The sequence below is a fragment of the Oncorhynchus tshawytscha genome, linkage group LG03 (genome assembly GCF_018296145.1).
Source record: "Oncorhynchus tshawytscha isolate Ot180627B linkage group LG03, Otsh_v2.0, whole genome shotgun sequence".
In the NCBI taxonomy this organism is placed as follows: Eukaryota; Metazoa; Chordata; class Actinopteri; order Salmoniformes; family Salmonidae; genus Oncorhynchus; species Oncorhynchus tshawytscha.
In genome coordinates, this window is record NC_056431.1 from 47,408,023 (window position 1) to 47,431,545 (window position 23,523).

At 42.0% G+C, this 23,523-nt stretch overlaps 1 protein-coding gene across 4 annotated transcripts in view; it reads right to left on the minus strand.

Moving 5' to 3' along the window:
• The window catches only part of gtdc1 (glycosyltransferase-like domain containing 1), a 49,892-nt gene that overhangs the window by 18,959 nt on the left and 7,410 nt on the right, over positions 1 to 23,523 (minus strand). For all 4 annotated transcript variants that reach the window (XM_024406139.1, XM_024406119.1, XM_024406131.1 and 1 more), the window contains exons 3-4: positions 17,818 to 17,985; positions 16,898 to 17,071 (exon numbers count right to left, since the gene is read on the minus strand). In XM_024406139.1, coding sequence (XP_024261907.1) covers positions 16,898 to 17,071; positions 17,818 to 17,985 — 342 coding nt within the window. The remainder of the gene's footprint in view (positions 1 to 16,897; positions 17,072 to 17,817; positions 17,986 to 23,523) is intronic.

The window sequence follows — 23,523 nt, forward strand, 5'->3', positions numbered from 1 at the left end:
AAGCCTCAGCCTCCGTGGCACGGACAGAGCAGGTCATTAAAGCCCATTAAGATCTACATTACAGTCATTATGAGGCTGGCGAGCTGACCCTTTAGTCAGAAACTATCGGTGCAGTCCACTCTGCAGCACTCCTATGAGGGATGCTGGTCTACTCGATATGGCATGGCGAACGGAGGCTACGGTCAGCGAGAGGGCCCAGGGGGGGAATTCCCCACGAGTGTTCTGACTTAGACAGAGATTAAGGTGGAAGGGGAGCGAGGAGGACAGAGGAGGATGGAGGACGTTTTGCCTTGAGTATCATGGATGACTATAGAGCTCAGAGCCTGAGAGACCCAAAAGTCATTAAATAATAGGGAGTTTTTTGTGGTGGTTATTGTGGGAAAATTATACCATTATGTAACACGCATATGGCTTGCAAAATGTGACATCGGGAACAAGCAGCTTACACCAAAGGCACAGAAGCCCAGACATCTGCTGTGGAGCGCAGATCGTGCGGTAATACCCTCCGATACACAAAATATAACCTGTCCGCTCAATGTTTTTCATCCAGGTTGAGCTTCGGACATGAAAATCCCCATGTTAGGATTTGATTTGTTGTCACAAACACAGAGAGGGATATGGAAGTTCCATAAGGCATTGCAAACAAGAGCGAGAAAAAAGTACAACGTAAAGCATAGATCCCTCAGAAATATCCAACTGACCTCCATCCTCACAATACTAGTGACCGTTTTCCTCTGTGGCAGTAAACCATTATCTTTTACTGGGTTGGAACTAGGATTGCAAAGGGAGGGTTTATTACTGGAAACTTTCAATGTTGACCAGTAAATTACCAGAATTTGGGTAAATTAAGTTATGTTTTGGGGGGAAATTTTTATAAGATGACATCTAGTGGCCTTTCTGGGTACTTAATTTCTGGGTCTTTTCTGGGTACCGATTATCATAAGCGTCTAATTATCTCTGGCACTTCGTGTGGCCTTATTACATGTACAATACACGATTGTTATATTTAATAAAAATGTTTTATAAAAACATGTATGACAAAGCTGTATAAATATAAAACATTAACTTAGTGAATACCATTGGTGTATGAGGGGTTTCAGCATGAAACAGGGCAGCCGGTAGGCTAGCGGTTAAGAGGGTGGGCCAGTAACCGAAAGGTTGCTGTCTCGAATCCCCGAGCTGACTAGGTGAAAAATCTGTAGTTGTGCCCTTGAGCAAGGCACTTAACCCGAATTGCTCGTGTAAATTGCTCTGGATAAGAGCACCTGCTAAAATATAAATATCCTTTACGTATTTTTTTACACACTTTTGTTTATTTTACTGTCAAAATGTATGTTGTAAAAATGTTGGTGCCAGTTGTGAAAAAAGCTCAATAGTTTGAGTTAATTGAAAATAATGACTTTTTTTTTAAGATGCTTTTTTCATTAATGAGGCTATTTTCTCTTGAACCATATTGTATATCTACTAGAAACTCATGAACAGAATGGACACAGATAAAATATATACTATACATTGAAACATTTACCAGTTACCAAAATTAACAGATTGCCATAGATTACCTGTTAATTAATCAAATTGTATTGGTCACACACACGTTATTAGCAGATGTTATTGCGGGTGTAGCGAAATGCTTGTGCTTCTAGCTCCGACAGTGCAGTAATATCTAACAAACTATACACATATATGTTAGTAGGAATTAATTAAAACTATAAACATAAGGACGAGCAATATCAGAGCGCAACAGACTAAGATACAGTAGAATAGTATAGAAAACAGTATATACACATGAGATGAGCAATGCAGATATGTAAGCATTATTAGGTGAATGAGATGACGTAGAACAGTATAGAAAACAGTATATACACATGAGATGAGTAATGGCAAATTTATAAACATTAAGTGACTAAGAGACCATAGAATAGTATAGAATACAGCACATACAGTTGAAGGCTGAAGTTTACATACACCAAATACATTTAAACTCAGTTGTTCAACATTCCTGACATTTAATCCGAGTACAAATTCCCTGTTTTAGGTCAATTAGGATCACCACTTTATATTAAGAATGTGAAAATAATAGTAGAGAGAATTATTTATTTCAGCTTTTATTTCCTTCATCACATTCCCAGTGGGTCAGAAGTTTATATACACTCAATTAATATTTGGTAGCATTGCCTTTAAATTGTTTAACTTGGGTCAAACGTTTCGGGTAGCCTTCCACAAGGTTCCCACAATAATTTGGGTGAATTTTGGCCCATTCCTCCTGACAGAGCTGGTGGTAACTCAGTCAGGTTTGTATGCCCCTTTGCTCGCACACGCCTTTTCAGTTCTGTCCACACATTTTCTATATGATTGAGGTCAGGGCTTTGTGATGGCCACTCCAATACCTTGACTTTGTTGTCCTTAAGCCATTTTCCCACAAATTTGGAAGTATGCTTGGGGTCATTGTCCATTTGGAAGACCCATTTGCGACCAAGCTGTAACTTCCTGACTGATGTCTTGAGATGTTGCTTCAATGTATCCACATCATTTTCCAACCTCATGATGCCATCTATTTTCTGAAGTGCACCAGTCCCTCAACATGATGCTGCCATCACCGTGCTTCACGGTTGGGATGGTGTTCTTCGACTTGCAAGCCTCCCCCTTTTTTCTCCAAACATAGCGATGGTCATTATGGCCAAACAGTTCTATTTTTGTGTCATCACACCAGAGGACTTTTCTCCAAAAAGTACGATTTTTGTCCCCATGTGCAGTTGTAAACTGTAGTCTGTCTTTTAATGGTGGTTTTGGAGCAGTGGCTTCTTCCTTGCTGAGTGGCCTTTCAGGTTATGTCGATATAGGACTCGTTTTACTGTGGATATAGATACTTTTGTACCCGTTTCCTCCAGCATCTTCACAAGGTCCTTTGCTGTTGTTCTGGGATTGATTTGCACTTTACGCACCAAAGTACGATCATTAGTCTTCCGGCGCCGACAGAGATGGCCGCCTCGCTTCGCGTTCCTAGGAAACTATGCAGTTTTTTGTTTTTTTACGTGTTATTTCTGACATTAGTACCCCAGGTCATCTTAGGTTTCATTACATACAGTCGAGAAGAACTACTGAATATAAGATCAGCGTCAACTCACCATCAGTACGACCAAGAATATGATTTTCACGAAGCGGATCCTGTGTTCTGCCTTTCAACCAGGACAACGGAATGGATCCCAGCCGGCGACCCAAAAAAACGACTCCGTAAAAGAGGGAAACGAGGCGGTCTTCTGGTCAGACTCCGGAGACGGGCACATCGTGCACCACTCCCTAGCATTCTTCTCGCCAATGTCCAGTCTCTTGACAACAAGGTTGATGAAATCCGAGCAAGGGTAGCATTCCAGAGGGACAGAGACTGTAACGTTCTTTGCTTCACGGAAACATGGCTCACTGGAGAGACGCTATCGGAGGCGGTGCAGCCAGCGGGTTTCTCCACGCATCGCGCCGACAGAAACAAACATCTTTCTGGTAAGAAGAGGGGCGGGGGCGTATGCCTTATGGCTAACGAGACGTGATCACAGAAACATACAGGAATCCTTCTGTTCACCTGATTTAGAATTCCTCACAATCAAATGTCGACCGCATTATCTACCAAGAGAATTCTCTTCGATTATAATCACAGCCGTATATATTCCCCCCCAAGCAGACACATCGATGGCTCTGAACGAACTTTATTTGACTCTTTGCAAACTGGAATCCATACATCCTAAGGCTGCATTCATTGTAGCTGGTGATTTTAACAAGGCTAATCTGAAAACAAGACTCCCTAAATTGTATCAGCATATCGATTGCGCAACCAGGGCTGAAAAAACCTTGGATCATTGTTACTCTAACTTCCGCGACGCAGATAAGGCCCTGCCCCGCCCTCCTTTCGGAAAAGCTGACCACGACTCCATTTTGTTGATCCCTGCCTACAGACAGAAACTAAAACAAGAAGCTCCCACGCTGAGGTCTGTCCAACGCTGGTCCGACCAAGCTGATTCCACACTCCAAGACTGCTTCCATCACGTGGACTGGGATATGTTTCGTATTGCGTCAGATAACAACATTGACGAATACGCTGATTCGGTGTGCGAGTTCATTAGAACGTACGTTGAAGATTCGTTCCCATAGCAACGATTAAAACATTCCCTAACCAGAAACCGTGGATTGATGGCAGCATTCGCATTAAACTGAAAGCGCGAACCACTGCTTTTAATCAGGGCAAGGTGACTGGTAACATGACCGAATACAAACAGTGCAGCTATTCCCTCCGCAAGGCTATCAAACAAGCTAAGCGTCAGTATAGAGACAAAGTAGAATCTCAATTCAACGGCTCAGACACAAGAGGTATGTGGCAGGGTCTACAGTCAATCACGGACTACAAGAAGAAAACCAGCCCAGTCACGGACCAGGATGTCTTGCTCCCAGGCAGACTAAATAACTTTTTTGCCCGCTTTGAGGACAATACAGTGCCACTGACACGGCCTGCAACGAAAACATGCGGACTCTCCTTCACTGCAGCCGAGGTGAGTAAAACATTTAAACGTGTTAACCCTCGCAAGGCTGCAGGCCCAGACGGCATCCCCGGCCGCGCCCTCAGAGCATGCGCAGACCAGCTGGCCGGTGTGTTCACGGACATATTCAATCAATCCCTATACCAGTCTGCTGTTCCCACATGCTTCAAGAGGGCCACCATTGTTCCTGTTCCCAAGAAAGCTAAGGTAACTGAGCTAAACGACTACCGCCCCGTAGCACTCACTTCCGTCATCATGAAGTGCTTTGAGAGACTAGTCAAGGACCATATCACCTCCACCCTACCTGACACCCTAGACCCACTCCAATTTGCTTACTGTCGAAATATCTCAACCACTGCCCTAACCCATCTGGACAAGAGGAATACCTATGTGAGAATGCTGTTCATCGACTACAGCTCGGCATTCAACACCATAGTACCCTCCAAGCTCGTCATCAAGCTCGAGACCCTGGGTCTCGACCCCGCCCTGTGCAACTGGGTGCTGGACTTCCTGACGGACCGCCCCCAGGTGGTGAGGGTAGGCAACAACATCTCCACCCCGCTGATCCTCAACACTGGGGCCCCACAAGGGTGCGTTCTGAGCCCTCTCCTGTACTCCCTGTTCACCCACGACTGCGTGGCCACGCACGCCTCCAACTCAATCATCAAGTTTGCGGACAACACAACAGTGGTAGGCTTGATTACCAACAACGACGAGACGGCCTACAGGGAGGAGGTGAGGGCCCTCGGAGTGTGGTGTCAGGAAAATAACCTCACACTCATCGTCAACAAAACTAAGGAGATGATTGTGGACTTCAGGAAACAGCAGAGGGAACACCCCCCTATCCACATCGATGGAACAGTAGTGGAGAGGTAAGTAAGTTTTAAGTTCCTCGGCATACACATCACAGACAAACTGAATTGGTCCACCCACACAGACAGCATCGTGAAGAAGGCGCAGCAGCGCCTCTTCAACCTCAGGAGGCTGAAGAAATTCGGCTTGTGACCAAAAGCACTCACAAACTTCTACAGATGCACAATCGAGAGCATCCTGGCGGGCTGTATCACCGCCTGGTACGGCAACTGCTCCGCCCACAACCGTAAGGCTCTCCAGAGGGTAGTGAGGTCTGCACAACTCATCACCGGGGGCAAACTACCTGCCCTCCAGGACACCTACCCCACCCGATGTTACAGGAAGGCCATAAAGATCATCAAGGACAACAACCACCCGAGCCACTGCCTGTTCACCCCGCTATCATCAGAAGGCGAGGTCAGTACAGGTGCATCAAAGCTGGGACCGAGAGACTGAAAAACAGCTTCTATCTCAAGGCCATCAGACTGTTAAACAGCCACCACTAACATTGAGTGGCTGCTGCCAACACACTGACTCAACTCCAGCCACTTTAATAATGGGAATTGATGGGAAATGATGTAAAATATATCACTAGCCAGTTTAAACAATGCTATGTAATATAATGTTTACATACCCTACATTATTCATCTCATATGTATACGTATATACTGTACTCTATATCATCTACTGCATCCTTATGTATTACATGTATCACTAGCCACTTTAACTATGCCACTTTGTTTACATACTCATCTCATATGTATATACTGTACTCGATACCATCTACTGTATCTTGCCTATGCTGCTCTGTACCATCACTCATTCATATATCTTTATGTACATATTCTTTATCCCCTTACACTGTGTATAAGACAGTAGTTTTTTTGGAATTGTTAGTTAGATTACTTGTTGGATTATTACTGCATTGTCGGAACTAGAAGCACAAGCATTTCGCTACACTCGCATTAACATCTGCTAACCATGTGTATGTGACAAATAAAATTTGATTTGATTTGATCTCTAGGAGACAGAACGCGTCTCCTTCCTGAGCGGTATGACGGCCGTGTGGTCCCATAGTGTTTATACTTGCGTACTATTGTTTGTACAGATGAATGTGGTACCTTCAGGCGTTTGGAAATTGCTCCCAAGGATGAACCAGACTTGTGGAGGTCTTGGCTGATTTCTTTTGATTTTCCCATGATGTCAAGCAAAGAAGCACTGAGTTTGAAGGTAGGCCTTGAAATACATCCACAGGTACACCTCCAATTGACTCAAATAGCCTATCAGAAACTTCTAAAGCCATGACATAATTTTCTGGAATTTTCCAAGCTGTTTAAAAGGCACAGTCAACTTAGTGTATGTAAACTTCTGACTAGAGGTCGACCGATTTGGATTTTTCAATACTGATTATTGGAGGACCAACAAAAATCCGATACCGATTAATCGGCTGATATTTTAAATTGATTTATTTATTTGTAATAATGACAATTACAACAATACAGAATGAATACTTTTTTTGACTTAATATAATACATCAATAAAATCAATTTAGCCTCAAATAAAATCATCAAACATGTTCAATTTGGTTTAAATAATGCAAAAACAAAGTGTTGGAGAAGAAAGTAAAAATGCAAAACGTTTAAGTTCCTCGCTCAGAACATGAGAACATATGAAAGCTGGTGGTTCCTTTTAACTTGAGTCTTCAATATTCCCAGGTAAGAAGTTTTAGGTTGTAGTTATTATAGGAATTATAGGACTTTTTCTCTCTATACCATTTGTATTTCCTTTGACTATTGGATGTTCTTATAAGCACTTTAGTATTACCAGTGTAACAGTATAGCTTCCATCCCTCTCCTCGCCTCTACCTGGGCTCGAACCAGGAACACATTGACAAAAGTTACCCACAAAGCATCGTTACCCATCGCTCCACAAATGCCGCGGCCCTCGCCGGGGGGAACAACTACTTCTAGGTCTCAGAGCGAGTGACGTCACCGATTGAAACTCTATTAGCGAGCACCCAGCTAACTAGCTCGGGAGTTGATAGGCTTGAAGTCATAAACAGCTCAATGCTTGAAGCACAACGAAGAGCTGCTGGCAAACGCATGAAAGTGCTGTTTGAATGAATGCTTACGAGCCTGCTGCTGCCTACCACCGCTCAGTCAGACTGCTCTATCAAATCATAGACTTAATTATAACATAATAACACACAGAAATATGAGCCTTAGGTCATTAATATGGTCAAATCCGGAAACTATCATTTCGAGAAAAAAAAAACATTTATTATTTCAGTGAAATACGGAACCAGTCCGTATTTTATCTAACGGGTGGCATCCATAATTCTAAATATTCCTGTTACATTGCACAACCTTCAATGTTATGTCATAATTACATAAAAGTCTGGCAAATAAGTTCACAACGAGCCAGGCTGCCCAAGCTGTTGCATATACCCCGACTCTACGTTCATTGAATGCAAGGGAAGTGACACAATTTCCTTAGTTTAATATTGCCTGCTAACCTGGATTTATTTTAACTAAATATGCAGGTTTATTAAAATATACTTCTGTGTATTGATTTTAAGAAAGGCATTGATGTTTATGGTTGGGTACATTCGTGCAACGATTGTGCTCTTTTGCAAATGCGCTTTTGTTAAATCATCCCCCCTTTGTTAGGAAGAAATAGTCTTCACAGTTCACAACGAGCCAGGCGGCCTAAATTGCTGTATACAGTGGGACAAAAAAGTATTTAGTCAGCCATCAATTGTGCAAGTTCTCCCACTTAAAAAGATGAGGCCTGTAATTTTCATCATAGGTACACTTCAACGGACAAAATGAGAAGGAAAACAAAATCCAGAAAACCACATTGTAGGATTTTTAAGGAATTTATTTGCAAATTATGGTGGAAAATAAGTATTTGATCAATAACAAAAGTTTCTCAATACTTGGTTATATACCCTTTGTTGGCAATGACAGAGGTCAAACGTTTTCTGTAAGTCTTCACAAGGTTTTCACACATTGTTGCTGGTATTTTGGCCCATTCCTCCATGCAGATCTCCTCTAGAGCAGTGATGTTTTGGGGCTGTTGCTGGGCAACACGGACTTTCAACTCCCTCCAAAGATTTTCTATGGGGTTGGGATCTGGAGACTGGCTAGGCCACTCCAGGACCTTGAAATGCTTCTTACGAAGCCACTCCTTCGTTGCCCGGGCGGTGTGTTTGGGATCATTGTCATGCTGAAAGACCCAGCCACGTTTCATCTTCAATGCCCTTGCTGATGGAAGGAGGTTTTCACTCAAAATCTCACGATACATGGCCCCATTCATTCTTTCCTTTACACGGATCAGTTGTCCTGGTTCCTTTGCAGAAAAACAGCCCCAAAGCATGATGTTTCCACCCCCATGCTTCACAGTAGGTATGGTGTTCTTTGGATGCAACTCAGCATTCTTTGTCCTCCAAACACGACGAGTTGAGTTTTGACCAAAAAGTTATATTTTGGTTTCATCTGACCATATGACATTCTCCCAATCTTCTTCTGGATCATCCAAATGCTCTCTAGCAATCTTCAGACGTGCCTGGACATGTACTGGCTTAAGCAGGGGGGCACGTCTGGCACTGCAGGATTTGAGTCCCTGGCGGCGTAGTGTATTACTGATGGTAGGCTGTGTTACTTTGGTCCCAGCTCTCTGCAGGTCATTCACTAGGTCCCCCCGTGTGGTTCTGGGATTTTTGCTCACCGTTCTTGTGATCATTTTGACCCCACGGGGTGAGATCTTGCCTGGAGCCCCAGATCGAGGGAGATTATCAGTGGTCTTGTATGTCTTCCATTTCCTAATAATTGCTCCCACAGTTGATTTCTTCAAACCAAGCTGCTTACCTATTGCAGATTCAGTCTTCCCAGCCTGGTGCAGGTGTACAATTTTGTTTCTGGTGTCCTTTGACAGCTCTTTGTTCTTGGCCATAGTGGAGTTTGGAGTGTGACTGTTTGAGGTTGTGGACAGGTGTCTTTTATACTGATAACAAGTTCAAACAGGTGCCATTAATACAGGTAACGAGTGGAGGACAGAGGATCCTCTTAAAGCAGAAGTTACAGGTCTGTGAGAGCCAGAAATCTTGCTTGTTTGTAGGTGACCAAATACTTATTTTCCACCATAATTTGCAAATAAATTCATTAAAAATCCTACAATGTGATTTTCTGGATTTTTTTTTCTCATTTTGTCTGTCATAGTTGAAGTGTGATGAAAATTACAGGCCTCTCTCATCTTTTTAAGTGGGAGAACTTGCACAATTGGTGGCTGACTAAATACTTTTTTGCCCCACTGTATACCCCGATTCTGTTGCACAGAACGCAAGAGAAGTGACACAATTTCCCTAGTTAAAAGAAATTCATGTTAGCAGGCAATATTAACTAAATATGCAGGTTTAAAAATATATACTTGTGTATTGATTTTAAGAAAGGAGTTCATGTTTATGGTTGGGTACACATTGGTGCAACGACAGTGCTTTTTTCGCGAATGCGCTTGTAAAATCACCCGTTTGGCAAAGTGGGCTGTGGTTCAATGATAAATAAACAGGCACCGAATCGATTGTATGCAACGCAAGACAAGCTAGATAAACTAGTGATATCATCAACCATTTGTAGTTAACTAGTGATTATGTTAAGATTGATTGTTTTTGCTAAGATAAGTTTAATGTTAGCTAGCACCTTACCTTGGCTCCTTGCTGCACTCGCATAACAGGTAGTCAGCCTGCCACGCAGTCTCCTCGTGGAGTGCAATGTAATCGGCCATAATCGGTGTCCAAAAATGCCGATTACCGATTGTTATGAAAACTTGAAGTCGGCCATTCCGATTAATCGGTCGACCTCTACTTCTGGACCCACTGGAATTGTGATACAGTGAATTATAAGCGAAATAATCTGTCTGTAAACAATTGTTGAAAAAATTACTTTCGTCATGCACAAAGTAGATGTCCTAACCGACTTGCCAAAACTATAGTTTGGTAAAATAAATTTGTGGAGTGGTTGAAAAATGAGTTTTAATGACTCCAACATAAGTGTATGTAAACTTCCAACTTCAACTGTACATATGATAAATGCAAGATATGTAAACATTAAGTGACTTAAGATACCGTAGAATAGTATAGAATACAGTATATACATATGAGATGAGTAAAGCCAGATATGTAAACATGATTTAAGTGACTAGTGTTCCATTCCTTAAAGTGGTCAGTGATTTCTAGTCTATGCCTATAGGCAGCAGCCTCTAATGTGCTAGTGATGGCTGTTTAACAGTCTGATGGCCTTAAGACAGAAGCTGTTTTTCAGTCTCTCGGTCCAAGCTTTGATGCACCTTTACTGACCTCGCCTTCTGGATGATAGCGGGGTGAACGGGAAGTGGCTCTGGTAATTTACCAAAATGACTGAAGATTCCGGTAACTTATGTCAATTACTGGTAGCTTTGCAACCCTAGTTGAAACACAGACCAAAATTAGCGCCTTTCATTGTGACACGCAAGCACCATCCATCCCAAGGGGACAAGACTCAGAAGTCATTCTGTTCCAATTAAAACACTCTGTGTGTACCGTGATGTCATGCTCTGTGGAACCATCATGGTCAAATGCTTGTCATTGTCCTTCTAAATGTAAAGTATGGGGTATAAATCTCATTTGTGTAATGGGATAAACATTCAGAACAATATGGCACAGGACAGATATCAAATCAAACTTTTGTCACATGTGCCGAATACAAGTGTAGACCTTACCGTGAAATGCTTACTTACAACCCCTGAACCAACAGTGTAGACCTTACCGTGAAGTGCTTACTTACAACCCCTGAACCAACAGTGTAGACCTTACCGTGAAATGCTTACTTACAACCCCTGAACCAACAGTGTAGACCTTACCGTGAAGTGCTTACTTACAAACCCTGAACCAACAGTGTAGACCTTACCGTGAAATGCTTACTTACAACACCTGAACCAACAGTGTAGACCTTACCGTGAAATGCTTACTTACAAACCCCTGAACCAACAGTGTAGACCTTACCGTGAAATGCTTACTTACAACCCCTGAACCAACAGTGTAGTTCAAGAAGAGTTAAGAAAATATTTACCAAATTAACTAAAAAAAATTTAAAGTATATAAAGTAACACCATAAAATAACAATAACGAGGCTATATACGGGGGTACCGGTACCGAGCCAATGTGCGGGGGTACAGGTTAGTCGAGGTAATTTGTACATGTAGTTAGGGATGAAGTGACTATGCATAGATAATAAACTGCGAGTAGCAGCAGTGTACAAAATAAATGGGGGGGGGGTCATTGTAAATGGTCCGGTGGCCATTTGATTAATCTATCTGTGTATATTGAAGTTAGCTAAAGTTTGAAAAGTAGAAATGGTTAGTGTCAAACTATGACAGTTTCTGGTGAAAGGAAGTTGTCTGTGTGAGATCCAAGTTTAATTCACGGGTTGTAGATGTAGTCTGTGGGACTACAGGTTGTAGATGTATAACTAAAATGAACATGAAAGTAACATAACAGTACTTATTGTTAGTGTTATTGGGATTAGTTCAGATATATCAGTATTTGGAGGGTTTGTCATGGACACATTCTCAGTAACAATTTTGTTATTGAGAATGTGTGACGCACATTGCAGACGAGCCATGTGCTAAATGTAGAAATAAATAGGTGATCATTTTCAATATCCTCCTCTATCAGCTTTGGCTGAGGCAAAGCTCCCCTAGTTAGGAGATTATTGCATTGTGTAGCTTGTTTTGAAAACACCCATTTTTCTTGATTATGTCACCACTGAACAGATGCCAATGTGTGTTAGCTAAAGTTTGGTATTAAGGATAAATCACCAATGCCGGGTTTGATCCTTAATTCGTTCCTATTCATCACGGTTAGTTCCCCGAACTTCAAAGCCACCATATGGACCCAATTGTGGTCGTTCCTGGCACATGAGCGACTGAAAGCTGAGGCACTACCGTACCTCCAGTTTCGCTGTGCACTGTCATCATACTTTGTGCTGAGCATTTATTGCATACTGTTCTGTACTCAAGCTACATGTCAGGTGAACTAAACTGGAGGTTTTTTTGGGGGGGAGGGGGTAGCGGAGGGGGGAAAGTAGAATTTCAGGATGGGGAGTTGGAAGATATAAGAGGATAAAGGAGGACAGAAGTCAAATCAAGGTAAATAGAAAAAAGGTGCCCACCGACCAACAGCTGTTTTCATCACGTCACAGATGAGCTTATACAGGGGTGGTTTGATTAGGAGAGCTAGGCTTCCCCCTCCGCCTCACAGGCAGGGTGACCGCCGGTCGCTGACTGGAGAGTAGTCAAAGAGGAGATTGTGGGATGAGCGTCAGGTCATCTGAGGATGACAGACTCAGGAGGCAAAGGGTGACAACGGATTTGACCCCCGCGGGCCAGAGCAGAGCAGGGCTTGCTGGCTGGCTGGGCTGGGTGGCTGGGTGAGTGAGGTTTAGGGAGATTTACCTCATCATCTCAGGCTGTATCTAAACGGTGTCATGATCGAGATTAGAGGTTAGATTGGAGTACACAACAGATTACATGGTCATATAAATCTGTTGAACACAACATATTGTTCTAGATTTTCATTAGTGGTAAACAAGGGAATAAATATCTGGGATCAGTTGAAAGTCTATCCATGAACAAAGTCAGAGAGAACGTGGTGAATCATCTGAACTAAACTCACAGAGAGGGGGTATGTATCATCAATTTGATAATACAAATAATGGAATCAAGCAGACAATGTAGCATGAATTCTTTACACTTTTCTACATATCATAAAGAGACTAAATAACCACATGAAGGACTGTACTACAGCATTTTTCTTTCTTTCCGTCTCTATTTGGTAGATGTTTGTTCAATTATTGCAAAATGATCACCCTGTTGATCTAATGGTAAATCAATTCCAAACATCAATCAATCCTTGTTTCTGTCTACAACACACCTGTTTAACAGTCTCCTCAAGCCAGTCGACCCAGACGGCAATGCCTTTCAAATTCCTCTGCTCCATCGCTTTAATGTTTCCAATTAGTCCCCACAGTCCCATGGTTAAACAGTCTCACCAAGCTTTACCAAGGCTCGTGGCAACAAATGCCTTCGGATGTCGATAATCTAGAAAACCTTCGACCCTCCTTGGGGTTGTTTGTTCTTCATAGGTTTTCTATGTGGGGTGGATGATACAACAACAATCTCTCTCTGCCCTTAGACACAAATCAGAAACCAAAGCAAACCGGTTAACCTCCCCCATTTTTCACACAAACAGTATTCATCCAAAAGTCTACATTTTTCCGTCTCATCAGTCGTTTAAACAGTGAAACACAAAATGAACTGTATAATAGAATATATCTGATGAGGTTATTATGGATCGTGTTGGACTAAACAGATTATATGTGTCCTCCTGTTACCATCTTCAATCAGTTGCGAAAACGTCCAGTTGCATTTGAACTTTGTCAAAGGAACGTTTCAAACAGGATATCCTGCCATCTGCTCCTCCAGAAGACTCATTCCAGGAGTCAGTCACTTGAGACCTGAGTTGACTGCCTGCTTCTTCACACAGAGCCACATCAATGTCTTTTAAAAGTAGCCAAAAAAGAACAGCCTTTTCCCAATCAACTTAAAAGTATCTTCAGTTATCTGTAGCGAGTTAAGGGACTTAATGAAAACCGGCCATCAGTGGGGAGGTCCTAAAGAATGTACAACGCTTTCAAGCGGAGTTGAAACCTGCATTAATATCTTTTCATGGAAGAACATTAAAGGAATCCCTCCTTTTGTCTCTTAACATTAACAATGGAGAACCTGTTCCATAGAAGCCTACATTCCCTTGATTCCTTCCACATTCCTTTTTTAATGCAGATATTACATGTGAGAAAATGAATTAACAATATACTAATCATGATCAATCTGGTTTCCCTCCCCCTTGAACACCTGACGGCATTCTGTTCTCAAGAGGAAAAGGAACACACGCTGTCTGACAACCTGACAGCCACACAAAGGCCTCAGAAAGAACTGGGGTGAATGGGGGAAACTGCAGTGGGGTCCCGGGCAAGGCCTGCCAGAACTTGGCACCTGCTGATCACGTGCACATTTTATGACCTCCTCTCCATTCCCCACCCACAGTATAATATATATTTGAATATTGTCAATACGCAACACACACACACACACACACACACACACACACACACACACACACACACACACACACACACACACACACACACACACACACACACACACACACACACACACACACACACACAGCGGATTGACAATACTCAAAGAAAGTCAATGCCCCGCTGTTCCACGATGATAAATGTGATGGCTTTGTATCTCACCGCAGGTTCCTGCAGGCTCAGGTCAATCGCTATTAAATTACAAAAGTCCACCTCTCAAAAGCCGATTGATAGATGGATACTGCAAACACACAAACCACAAAAGAGCCCTCCGTTGCTTTCACAAACCCACCAGTTGTGCAGCCTGAAAAAAGGGCTTTTAGGGGTTGTTGAGATTTTTTACTTGTGCATTTGCAAATTCATTTGGGCTCTCAGTAACACCATAAACTCTCCAGAGCTTGGACCGAGTGGACATTTCTGAGAGCGACAGAAAAATACCTATACAGAAAAACCTTCTGGTATTTCTACTCTATTTGTTTCTCTGAGCGTTTTATATTTTCAAAGAGCTGGACTAACTGTGTTTGGAAAAGGACCGCGGGCATGTTGGGGGATTGTCGGCCATGCATATAATCGCTTACTTACACTCTGTGAGTTTGCTTTGGATCAGGCAAATTACCATCTGAAAATGAGCTGAAAAACACTCTGGGCGAGAGGCCTGCGTCATCCATGGCAGTTCACTTTCAGTATTTCTTACTGCAGCGAATATACAGGGAAACATGTGGAGATGCACACAAACACGCACACTGCTCAGAAACTGTAGTTGCATCATTGCTTTCAATGTACTTAAAATTTAAAGAGAAAAAAATACTCTCTAAATACTATAGAAACAAACCTTACTCTTAATCTTGGCACAGAATATGTCTAGTTGTGTTGGTAATGCATTATGATGATGTTGAATGTTAAACTTGTCACTGTGAGGGAATATGCGCTTCCAGCATAAAGTGGACTCAAATCACATAATACACTCGCTCTAATTGGGAAGGCCATAAAATAAAGTCTGCGTGACACAATTACTGCAGGCAGGGTCACACAAACACTCTCACACACAACTTTCATGGACAGGGAGACGTAGGCTTAAATAATTAGCTATAATATGCCACAAGAGTATGCTCAGAACAATATGTGCACTTGGGTGAGCGGCGGAGACTGCTTTCATCTTTTCCACTGTGTTCGGTCACCCCCGAAGAATGGCAAGGCTTGAAAGGAAGCACAGGAATCGCAAAAAAAAAACCTGCATCATATGTTTATGAATTTCTATTCAATAAATGCCATGCCGCCCTCATGAAAATATGGGCATTATGGTTTCGCTTAAAATGGAATATCAAGGAAGAAATTCCTGCTGTGATACATGAGAGAAATGTCCAAGCAGCAACACCAACATTGGATTGACAAGCACACACCTGTGTGGTCAACACTTAGAAAAAAGGACTTTTGTCTAAATACCTTTTGGTGTTTCAACGTTAATAATCAAATTTAAACGGCTATGATGCCGTCGTTTTCATGTGAAGAAGTGGCTGCTGTTGATTTGGTCTGTAATAGGAAGCAGACCCGCTCTGTTGCGTCGAGGTTTGGAGCACTTAGCAGCTAGCGCATTGTTTTGGAACAGAGCAATAAAAAAGAACCACCCCTCATCACTGAGCCGAGACAACAGCTTATATAGAGACGCCTGGATCCAATCGATCCACAATGACAGTTCTCTAATCTATATGCTTGTTATTTTACTTACAAATGTAAACTCATTGTTTGGTATTAGCTGAAGTGAATTTCTAAGTACAATTTGAGGTAACAATGGATATTTTCTGGGGCTTTTAGTTGAAATAATTCATAATACATTCAATATATCCTTAACCGCAATGTTCAAATTAAATAATTATTATTTTTATTTTATTTTGATATGTTACCTATACTGATGAAGCACTTAAGTCAATCCAAAGAGATAGAAAAAAACCACTCTCCTCCTAAAAAGGTTGCCACCTCTTTCCATCTCACCCAAACACTTCACATAGACGCATCAACATCTGTAATGAATACATCAACATCTGTAATGTATACATAGGCTACGGTACGTGCGAGAGTGATAGATAGGCCTTAGCGAAAACACGAAACAGGATATTAAAGCTCCGTAGACACTACTAATCTTGATTCTTACACAACTAACTTCTCTCCAGTCAGTCAGATTGCTATTAACCATGCTCCCAAACCCTATCAGCTCTCTGGGCCGGATTAAAAGCCTACAACTCTCTTTCTCTCTCCACTCTGCTTTATTTAATCAGTGGCCTGGTTATCCCTAGAAGGCAAATTACTGTAGCCAGGGATGATGACACTGACCTTGTGACATGGGGGAATTGGATGGGGAAGTGGAGGACCCGACACTTTGGGCGTATGAGCTTGTCCAGGTCTTTGGGCCTGTGGTCGGGGATCATCTTCATGAAGGACGAAATGGAGGACAGGAAAGACTCCATGTTGAAAGAAGAGTTGAACGCCACCACATCTGCCACCAAGCTGGGGGGAAAGGAAAAGGGTACACACACAGTCAGTGACACACACACACACACGCGTACGTACACACACAAAGTGACACTACTTCATTTGCAGATTCAGTGTGTGCCACATGGAACAGTTCAGCATAGTCTGCATTTATCAGTACAGTCTTAAATGGCTCCCATTCTCTTTCATTAGAACGAAAGCCATGCATTATAATTCAAATTAGCAAAGCAATCTGGCTTGAATCCAATCAAACATCTCTTAATGATCCATTCCCTTTGAGTAGCGTATTATTTAATGCTGCCATATTTGACTGGGTTAATGCCATTAAAGTAGATTGAGTGGGCCTTGCCGAACTGACTTATTGACGCGTTGCCCTATGCAGATCAACAACAATCACTTTTCTTTAGAGTGCCCCTCTCTTTACTGTTTGCATTCTGATTAATGACAGCCCAGTCGCTCGACAAGAGTGACTTCAATTACCCAGAGAGCATCATGTCGGCCTGCCGTAATTAACCAATCATGTTGCGCCCCAGACATGCTCATTAAGACAAACTATTACCGTATGAATAGTGTGTTGTTTGTTTATTTTAAATACACAAACAAACAGAACAATTATGCTCGTTGCTCATCGTCTTTGCTTGTTACGACCTCTTGTTCCTAATGTTAACTGGGATAATAATGTGCACTCACTGTGCACCAGATAGATTGTGTACTGTATTATACATTGTGTACGGCACACTCAAGGCCGGGCTGGTCTTTACCATGAGAGAACCTGGTTGTATCCGTACTGGAAGTCTCTGTCCTGGCTCTTGCGGACTGGATAGACCAGCTGGTTCTCGTGGAAGTAGAGCACCTTCTTCAGTGTGGCCAGGTCAGGACGCAGGGCCACCAGTTCAGACAGGTTCAGCACAGAACTGGCAAACAGGACCCTGAGGACCAGAACACAGCACAGGGGGTTAGGATGGTGAGGGTGAGTTAATCTATCTGCAAATAGAGTGCATTCAGAAAGTATTCAGACCCCTTGATTTTTTTCCCACATTTTGTTACGTTACAACCTTATTCTAAAATGGATTAAATAACAAAAAATCATCATCAATCTACACACAATACCCCATAATGACAAAGCGAAAACTGTTTTTTAGAAATGCTGCAAATGTATAAAAACTGAAATAGCTTATTTACATAAGTATTCAGATGCTTTGCTATGAGACTCAAAATTGAGCTCAGGTGCATCCTGTCTGTCCTTCAGATGTTTCTACAACTTGATTGGAGTTCACCTGTGGTAAATTAAATTGATTGGACATGATTTGGACAGGCAGACATCTGTCTATATAAGGTCCCACAGTTGACAGTGCATGTCGAGCAAAAACCAAGCCATGAGGTCGAAGGAATTGTCTGTTGAGCTCCGAGACAAGTCAAGGCACAGATCTTGGGAATGGTACCAAAAAATAACTGCAGCATTGAAGGTCCCCAAGAACACAATGGCCACCATCATTCTAAATTGAAAGAACCACCAATAATCTTCCTAGAGCTGTCTGCCCGGCCAAACTGAGCAATCGGGGGAGAAGGGCCTTGGTCAGGGAAGTGACCAAGACCCGATAATCACTCTGACAGAGCTCCAGAGCACCTCTGTGGAAATGGGAGAACCTTCTAGGACAACCATCTCTGCAGCAATACACCATGAGGCCTTTATGGTAGAGTGGCCAGACGAAAGCCACTCCTCAGGAGAAGACACGACAGCCTGCTTGGAGTTTGCCAAAGAGCACCTAAAGGACTCTCGGACCATGAGTAACAAGATTCTCTGGTCTGATGAAACAAAGATTAAACTCTTTGGCCTGAATTCCAAGCGGCACCTATGGAGGAAACCTGGCACCATCCCTACGGTGAAGCATGGTGGTGACAGCATCATGCTGTGGGAATGTTTTCAGCGGCAGGGACTGGGAGACTAGTCAGAATCGAGGGAAAATGAACAGAGCAAAGTACAGAGAGATCCTTGATGAAAACCTGCTCCAGAGCACTCAGAACCTCACACAGCCAAGAAAACACAGGAGCGGCATCAGGACAAGTCTCTGAATGTCCTTGAGTGGTCCAGCCAGAGTCCGGACTTGATCCCGATCAAACATCTCTGGAGAGACCTGAAAATAGCTGTGCAGCAACGCTCCTCATCCAACCTGACAGAGCTTGAGAGGATCTGCAGAGAAGAATAGGAGAAACTCCCCAAATACAGGTGTGTCAAGTTTATGGCGTCATACCCAAGAAAATGTGAGGCTGTTATTGCTGCCAAAGGTGCTTCAACAAAGTACTGAGTAAAGGGTCTGAATACTTATGTAAATGTGATTTCAGTTTTTTATTTTTTATTAATTTGCAAAAATGTTTTGTCATTTTGAGGTATTGTGTGTAGATTGATGAGGGGGGAAATCTATTTCATACATTTTAGAATAAGGCTGTAACGTAACAAAATGGGGAAAAGGTCAAGGGGTCTGAATACATCAGAATGCACTGAACAATTATGTCTAACAAACGCTGGGCCTTACTACCATATCTTCGTGCTTACTAATGTCGGACTAAAATGAAACCCTGGGAGGTGAGGGAGAGCTCTCTTTTTAGCCAAGCCATATCAGACTTGAATGTCCCCACTGCTTCCAATGCCAACCACTAAAATGCCTTTTATCCATCAAAGGGATAAATCCTGCGAAATATGACCCATTTATCGTAACCAGCAGGTAAAATAGTAACATCACCCAAATCTAATAATTTCCCAAGCAGGATAATCCACCCAGCCCTGCCCAGCTCTGCTGCAGCCTCTCAGACAATGCAGCATTTCCACTGCAGCCCTGTCTCTAAAAGCATATCTCTCTCTCCGTCTCCCTCTGCGGCATCTCTGTATCTGTTGCGTGCTCAGCGATGAGGCTTTGAAGCTCCATCATCTCCCTATGTGACCTCATCCTCCACTTCAAGCCTTGGCCCATCCCTTCATCAGTCAGTCAGTCCCCTTAACCCATGAGCGAGGAATCTTTGATGTGGTTGAGTCCACGAGCCATCGCTAAGATCACGTCCCCGTGTGCCTCTCAGACATGGGATTAGCCCAATTTCCTAGCCTGTTTGGGCCTTCGATCAAAACTAAAAGAGGCCTACAGGACTGCATGTTACAGAAATCACCCTCACCCCCTAAACTCTGTCGGTAATGTGGGGGCTCTGACTCAAACCAGATGAGAGTTCTCTATTTTTACCTTTTTCATGCCAAGAATATTCCACAGGGACATCCTGTGTAGTTAAGAATTAGACGCACTGAAACTGCAGGGCTAAAGTATCCCTTTAGTGGGAGATGGATTTTAAAAAATATATATTTACCTTTTTCATATAAATAAGTAGAACATTTTGATTTGTTATGTGCTGAATTACCACTTGTCATCCCATAGAGGGAACAGCAAATATCCCATTCTCCAAAATCCAAAACAGCACAACGGAGAAAGGGGGTTATGCTTAGTTACTTACTGTATGAGCTATTACTTAGCCACATGACATTCCATAATGTACCTAGCCACCAGAGGTGGGACAAGACACAATTATTCAAGTCTCAAGTCACAAGATCCAAGTCAAGTCCCAAATAGAACTGTTAAGTCTTGAGTCAAGTCCAAGTCGTGCATTCAAAGAGCAAGTCAAGTCGCAGGTTTTTTCAAGTCAAGTAAAAAAAATAAAGAAAAATAAAAGGCAATGAGTTGTTCAAATACAAATCTAAGTTTATTTATTGAGATTACCAGAGAACAAGTTATTTTGTCTACAATGCATTTTGATTAGACCTACGTAATAATTGATTTGAACAACAAATTCCAAATGGGAGCTTCATAAGTAAATTATCCATTTCAGCCAATGTTGACTTACCAAAAGACCAGTGTGTCAGTGCTAGTAATTGTTGCTTGAGGCCCCATTGCTGGTGATCTTGCAAAGTTAACTTAATATTATTGACCAATGGTGAAAAGTACTTAAGTAAAAATACTTTAAAGTACAACTTTAGTGTTTTTTTGGTATCTGTACTTTACTATATATATTTTTGACAACTTTTACTGCACTACATTTCTAAAGAGAATCATGTACTTTGTACTTCATACATTTCCCCTGACACACAAAAGTACTCGTTACATTTTGAATGCTTAATAGGACAGTAAAATGGTCCAATTCACACACGTATCAAGAGAACATCCCTGGTTATCCACTGCCTCTGATCTCACTGAACACAAATGCTTTGTTCGTAAATTATGTGTTTGGAGTGTGCCCCTGGCTATCCATACATTTATTTAAAAATTTAAAAAATTGTGCCGTCTGATTTTCTTAATATAAGATATTTAAAATAATGTATTACTTTTAGTTTTGATACTTAAGTATATTTTAGCAAATACATTTCCTTTTGATACATAAGTATATTTAACCAAATACTTATAGACTATTACTCAAGTAGTATTTTACTGAGAGTCATTTTATATTAAGGTATCGTTCCTTTTACTCAAGTATGACAATTGGGTACTTTTTCTACAACTGTTATTGACCAAACAAATTTGGAGCTGCATATTCATTTATGGCAATCCTAGAATCTCGCTACAATTTGAAGTTTGCGATGCACAGCAAATCAGCAATCTGTTCGCTAGTCCAGTGGTTTTCAAAGTTTTTGACCCGCGACCCCCAAAAATGGGTGGTTCAAACTTAAAGTTTGCAACCCCGCACACGCCCATGCCCACACGGCGAACACACACACAAATGTAGCCTGTCATTACAGCCATAAACGGTGATGCATTTTCAAAGTGCAAGATACTGAAATAAACTGTGTTTTACATCTGCATTTTGAGCCGAGTCATTCATGATAGCAATCAATATCAATTAGGTATAACGTTATCAAGTCATACTGTCACTTTTTGGAGTCAATAGCAAGCAGGATCATACGACCTCCCAGCATGCAGCGGGGGTTGAATGATCGGAATAGAAAGCATGTAGCCTTTTTCTTCCTAATAAATATCATAATTAATTCGCCAGAATGTTACATTTTCATTGCATAAATATTGAAGGTAGTGCGATGTTACAGCTAGCTATCTTTAGTCATAGCCAGTACGACCACTGAGGTAAAGAATTACAATCCACCAAAACTAGGCCCATTTTAAATATGAACATGATCTATGACATCACCAGGTAGCCCATTGTTGTGGCAAAGATGCGTCAGTAGAAGATTGCTTATTAGCACTTTACATGAATAATATTAATGTACAGTTGAAGTCGGAAGTTCACATACACCTTAGCCAAATACATTTAAACTCAGTTTTTCACAATTCCTGACATTTTATCCTAGTAAAAATTCCCTGTCTTAGATCAGTTAGGATCACCACTTTATTTTAAGAATGTGAAATGTCAGAATAATAGTAGAGAGTGATTTATTTCAGCTTTTATTTCTTTCATCACATTCACAGTGGGTCAGAAGATTACATAAATTGCTTATTAACTTGGGTCAAACGTTTTGGGTAGCCTTCCACAAGCTTCCCACAATAAGTTGGGTGAATTTTGGCCCATTCCTCCTGACAGAGCTGGTGTAACGGAGTCAGGTTTATAGGCCTCCTTGCTCGCACACGTTTTTTCAGTTCTGCCCACAAATCTTCTATGGGATTGAGGTCAGGGCTTTGTGATGGCCACTCCAATACCTTGACTTTGTTGTCCTTAAGCCATTTTGCCACATATTTGGAAGTATGCTTGGGGTCATTGTCCATTTGGAAGACCCATTTGCGAACAAGCTTTAACTGATGTCTTGAGATGTTGCTTCAATATATCCACATAATTGTCCTTCCTCATGCTACCATGTATTTTGTGAAGTGCACCAGTCCCTCCTGCAGCAAAACACCAACATGATGCTGCCACCCCTGTGCTTCACGGTTGGGATGGTGTTCTTCGGCTTGCAAGCCTCCCCCTTTTTCCTCCAAACATAACGATGGTAATTATGGCCAAACAGTTCTACTTTTGTTTCATCAGACCACAGGACATTTCTCCAAAAAGTACGATCTCTGTCCCCATGTGCAGTTGCAAACCATAGCCTGGCTTTTTTATAGCGGTTTTGGAGCAGTGGCTTCTTCCTTGCTGAGCGGCCTTTCAGGTTATGTCGATATAGGACTCGTTTTACTGTGGATATAGATACTTTTGTACCTGTTTCCTCCAGCATCTTCACAAGGTCTTTTGCTGTTGTTCTGGGATTGATTTCCACTTTTCGCACCAAAGTACGTTCATCTCTAGGAGACAGAACGCATCTCCTTCCTGAGCGGAATAACGGCTGTGTGGTCCCATGTTGTTTATACATGCGCACTATTGTTTGTACAGATGAACATGGTACCTTCGGGCATTTGGAAATTGCTCCCAAGGATGAACCAGACTTATGGAAGTCTCCAATTATTTTTCTGAGGTCTTGGCTGATTTCTTTTGATTTTCCCATGATGTCA